The sequence below is a fragment of the Musa acuminata genome, chromosome BXJ1-11 (genome assembly GCF_036884655.1).
Source record: "Musa acuminata AAA Group cultivar baxijiao chromosome BXJ1-11, Cavendish_Baxijiao_AAA, whole genome shotgun sequence".
Lineage (NCBI taxonomy): Eukaryota > Viridiplantae > Streptophyta > Magnoliopsida > Zingiberales > Musaceae > Musa > Musa acuminata.
This window is the reverse complement of record NC_088337.1, coordinates 14040246-14045563: the sequence shown is the minus strand read 5'-3', so window position 1 is coordinate 14045563 and position 5318 is coordinate 14040246. Positions and strand designations below refer to the sequence as shown.

Here is a 5318-nt window from a genome sequence, read left to right as displayed (position 1 = left end):
GACGAAACATCATCGAAGTAGGTCGCGCTCTAGATCGCGCTCTAGATCGCGGCAGCCTGCCCTCATTTCCAGTGACCCTAGGCCTTGGACTAGCCTCTTCAAGGCTCCGGTTGGAAGTCCGGATCTAAGCTTGGAATTCTTTACTCCAGAAGTTCAGGCTGATAAGAAGATTGCTGTATACGAGACTGCTGATTCAGCAGAGCTTATTGAGACATGGTCTATGGCGATTGTTGGCTATGTGGTAGGTCTCAAAACATCTTATTTCCCACTATCATCATTTATCAAAACTCGATGGGGAATATCGTCATTTGATCTTCATATGCTGGAGAACGGATTCTTTGTTTGCAAGCTATATCCATCCATGTGAATCCTTATCCTTATTCTTTTTTTTGACAAATAAGGTTATTGAATTTAATATTTTTATGATATCTATATCTGAATTGGTATCCAGTGATTCAAAAATGTATAGGAACATGGAACCCTTGGATTTTCTACTATATGATTGGTTTTTACCATTATGCTGCCTTGTTGTGAGCATCTCGATATAAGAAATCATTATATTTCTTTTTATTATTAGTATTTGTTTTACCTGCTTGCCATGCTTATATGACTAGTATCATTTATGCTTGCAGATCCAAGGCAGCTACATTACAATATTGGGGCTTATATCATATGGGATCTCAGAGTTAGCCCATCCTGTTTTTACAACCCTTTCTTAGTAAGGTGTTGTTTCAATGCGATAGATAGTTACACTAATTGATCATGATATGTGCTGTCAAATATCTACAATATTGGTTTAGGGTTTGACATCAGAAAGTGTTATCCATCTTCTCTAACAGTGCAAGAAGTCTATGTTAAAGAGGGATAGTTGGTCCAAGTTTGATTTAAGGAGGAAGATAACACTTTGATTGTGCAATCCAAGTAAAGATGACCATATGGATAGGCAACATGCCTTTCAATTTATTGGCCTACTCTACTTCAACAAATTCCAAAGTTTTTAATCCTTCCATTTAGCTTTAGTTTTTAACTTAATGTTAGATAAGGCCCTATTCTTAACAAAGCTGTGTTGGCCTTCTGCAAGCATTTTCACTATTATTGGCATTTCTTTGATTAAAATCAAATTTCTGCTTAATTATTGTCCCTCGAAGACCTATATATACACCCTTTTTCTTGTCTCCTTTCAAGTTGGCATCCCCATCTTATGCTTTCCTTTTTCTTCATCTCTTCGGACAATCTTGCACTTGGTCTTTTGTGTAAACCAGGTGTAATATTGCAGCCGAGAGAGGAAGGACAAGATGCCGGCGATGGTGATGTCAAATGCGGGGCCTGGTGGTGCAAAGAAATTTGAGGGAAGGATCACAATATATGTTGTAATTTGTGGAATAATTGCAGCCACGGGAGGCCTCATGTTTGGTTATGACATTGGGATATCAGGTAAATTCCATTTTGTATTAATTCAGTAGTAGATTTATTTGTTATATTATCTAGCATCGGAAGTATGGCCAGGTTTGTCTTGGTTTGTCGTCATAGGTTAAATAAGATAATTAGACGCACTTTTTACAAAAAGAAAGGGAACAACTTGTTATTGAGGTTTTAACTACAACAGGAAGATGATTGTTTATTTTCTTTACTTGACATAAGCCCATTGGATGGTATTAATAATCCAATCTCCACCTCCATTGCATTGCAGAGAGATAGATGGTCTATCATACAAGATAGGTGATGGTTGCTTGCAGATCTTGTAATAACTTTGCTTGGGATTCCATGCATGGATTTTCCACTTGGTTGTGTGATGGTTGTTTCTCTTTGTCATCAACTGTCTCATATGTTGCTTTTGCCTAAATCCTTCCCTAGATTTATTAGTTTTATTATCAAGCATCGAAAGTATGGCCAGGTTTGTCTTACGTTGTCGTCATAGGTTAAATCAGATAATTAGACCTACTTATTATAAAAGAAAAAAACAAAAGGAACAACTTGTTATTGAGGTACAACAGGAAGATGATTGTTTATTTTCTTTAGTTGACATTAGCCCATTTGATGGTATTGATAATACGGTGAGAGAGATGCTCTATCATACAAGATAAGAGATGGTTGCTTGCAGATCTTGCTTGGATTTTCCACTTGGTTGTGTGATGGTTCTTTCTCTTTGTCATCAACTGCCTCATATATGTTGCTTTTGCCTAAAGCCTTCCTCATTCAGCTCCAATCTATTTCTGATCATGGAGCTAATCAATCGTATCTGTACGGTCAATCTGCAGGGGGAGTGACATCTATGGATGACTTCTTGGAGGAGTTCTTCCCTGCGGTCTTTGAGAGGAAGCACAAAGCCAAGGAAGACAACTATTGCAAGTTTGATAACCAAAACCTTCAGCTTTTCACTTCATCATTGTACCTTGCTGCCTTGGTAGCCAGCTTCGTAGCTTCGAAGATTTGCATGAAACATGGCCGGAAGCTCACTATGCAAGCAGCATCAATATTCTTCTTGGTTGGTGTCATCCTGAATGCAGCTGCTGTGAACATTGCCATGCTGATCATCGGAAGGATTCTCCTCGGAGTTGGTGTTGGATTTGCCAATCAGGTTTGCTCTACTTTCTTTTTCATACAATTTTTCATTCTAGAGTTTCTCTTCTCTTCAGTTTCCGTCTCAATTTCCCTATTAACTTCCAATTTCTCCTGGAAGATGTATCTTTTGTTAAACTCACTTTCCGTGTCATATGTTTGCCACTATTATTCATCCTGTAGGCAGTTCCTCTATTCTTGTCGGAGATCGCACCAGTTCACGTCCGTGGAGCCTTAAACATCCTCTTCCAACTTGACGTGACCATCGGGATCTTTGTGGCGAACATTGTAAACTACTTGGTGTCCAATATCCACCCCTGGGGGTGGAGACTTGCGCTTGGCTTGGCTGGAGTGCCGGCGATGATGCTTTGCTTGGGCTCCATGGTGATTGCGGAGACCCCGACGAGCCTCATCGAGCGTGAGATGCTTATGGAAGGCTTGGCCATGTTGAAGAAGATCCGGGGGACCGACAATGTCGATGCAGAGTACGAGGAAATACTACACGCCTGCGAGATGGCACGACAGGTGAAGCAACCTTTCAAGAATCTCATGAAGAGAAGTAGCCGACCGCAATTGGTTATTGCCATCGTGATGCAAGTCTTCCAGCAGTTCACTGGGATCAACGCCATCATGTTCTATGCACCAGTCCTCTTTCAGACCATCGGATTTAAGAATGATGCTTCACTTCTTTCTGCGGTCATCACGGGGATCGTCAATGTTCTGTCTACCGTCGTATCAGTGGTCTTAGTGGACAAAGTCGGGAGGAGATTCCTGCTTCTTGAAGCTTGTGGCCAGATGTTGATCACACAGGTTAGGGACACAAGCCATGGCATATTAAACATGTAATTATAGATTACGAGGAATCGTTTGAAATATGAGATTCTAACTCTAGTGGGGGGTGATTTGCATGCAGGTGGCTATTGGAGGCATTTTGCTTGTGAATTTGAAAGCAACCAATGAGCTGGGACACGGAGTGGCAGTTTGGGTGGTGGTGCTCGTGTGCCTATTCGTTTCGAGCTTTGCTTGGTCTTGGGGTCCACTTGGCTGGTTGATTCCTAGTGAAACTTTCCCCCTGGCGACGAGGACCGCCGGCTATGCCTTTGCCGTCAGCTCCAACATGCTTTTCACCTTTGTCATTGCCCAAGCTTTCCTATCTATGATGTGTCATCTACGTGCCGGGATCTTCTTCTTCTTTGGTGCATGGATTGTGGTGATGGGTCTGTTCGTCATCTTCTTATTGCCCGAGACCAAGAACGTGCCGATCGATGAAATGACCGAGAAGGTTTGGAAGCAACATTGGTTCTGGAAGAGATTCATGGATGAGGAAGAAGACAAAAAACACTCCGTCTAAGACTCGATGATTTGTGTTTACCTTGAGGATGTCGGGGCTAACCTCGTCAACATGATCTTTATGTCGAGTTCATTATTTAATGTTTTTATCGAAATATAATCTTCACTTTTGAATAGTAATATTGTAAGAATATGAGGTTATCATTTTGTTTTGTCTTCGTGTTATGCTAATATATATAACTAAATAAAATATAATTATAAAATTAAAATTAATAAAATTATTATTTTGAATAGATTTGATCATAAAACAACATTACCAAAAATAATTTTCGAGTTCATTATTTAATATTTTATCAATATATAATCTTCCCTTTTGAATATTGATATCCTAAGAATATGAGACTATTGTTTTGTTTTATCTTCGTGTTATGCTAATATTTGTAACTAAATAAAATATAATTATAAAAATAATATTAATTAAAATATTATTTTGAGTAGATTTGATCATAACACAACATAACAATTTTCGAGATAGAATGAAAGAGATAGAATTTCATTGGCGCCCACAATTTGCTAGAAATTCTAGGGGCATTTGTTTCAACATTATGTAAATCAAAATATTATAAATATTTGATCACATCTTTCCACAATTTTGAGAATCTTACAACCCAATTCGAGATTCTGAGTTACCAAATTGCCGTGTTTGGTACATAAATTTTACAAGAAAAGCTATAGCATTAGTTCTTAAATAATTGAAGATGTGAGAAAAAAAGTGGTAGTTTGCATATAACTGAATCAGTAAGATTGATATAACACAAAGCTAATGTGAATACTCAAAATTTATATCCAAAAGGATGATCTTGTTATATATTCAAAGTCATTAGACATCTACGGGTGACATCACATGCGCAACGAAAGAATAGAAAATAAAATTCTCAGATTTCCTAAAAAGATGTTCGTCATTGTGCGAAGATTGATGTGCAAAACTTGCAAAACTGAAAACTGCGTATATGAAAGTTTGTGTTTTACCTAGGGAGATCATATATCTCTGAATCCCTACAGATTTGTAGGAGAGAATGAAGGAGGTTACATATCCTCTTTTCTAGTAGCGATCCACACAGCAGGGCTACGACGACGCTCCTCTAATCATTACCCAAAACTACATACCTACTATCTGAGGAGGAGAAAGGGAGAGGAGAATAGGAGGTAGCAACCAAAAACCTCTAGCCTATGAGCCTTTAGTTTCCTCTTATTTATAGAGGTCCCTTGTCAACTCAACCTTAATGGATCCTACCCCATTGGGTATTGGATCTTCATCCAACTACCCAAGCCTCTTAGATTAGTGGATCTCTATCCAATAATCTCTCATTGGCTCTTATTGAATCTTATCCATAGGATCTAATAATTCAGTGGCTTATTGGATATTTAAAAAGATAGGAGCTTCGGCGGATATCTCATATCTGAACCTC

The 5318-nt window shown here is 38.7% G+C and overlaps 1 protein-coding gene across 1 annotated transcript; it reads left to right on the top strand.

Annotated features, from left to right (window-relative positions):
- The first annotated feature begins 2191 nt into the window (after positions 1–2191).
- On the top strand, positions 2192–3971 carry LOC135596599 (sugar transport protein MST4-like). Its single transcript, XM_065088660.1, has 3 exons — positions 2192–2578; positions 2743–3369; positions 3473–3971. The coding sequence occupies exons 1-3, from the start codon at positions 2273–2275 to the stop codon at positions 3908–3910; spliced, it is 1371 nt and encodes a 456-aa protein (XP_064944732.1). The 5' UTR covers positions 2192–2272; the 3' UTR covers positions 3911–3971.
- Positions 3972–5318: the final 1347 nt, after the last annotated feature.

Coding starts and splice junctions, on each gene's coding strand:
- LOC135596599 (XM_065088660.1), top strand. CDS start 2,273: ATGGATGACTTCTTGGAGGAGTTCTTCCCTGCGGTCTTTGAGAGGAAG. Junction 2,579..2,742: donor GTGTTGGATTTGCCAATCAG/GTTTGCTCTACT, acceptor TTCATCCTGTAG/GCAGTTCCTCTATTCTTGTC. Junction 3,370..3,472: donor GCCAGATGTTGATCACACAG/GTTAGGGACACA, acceptor ATTTGCATGCAG/GTGGCTATTGGAGGCATTTT.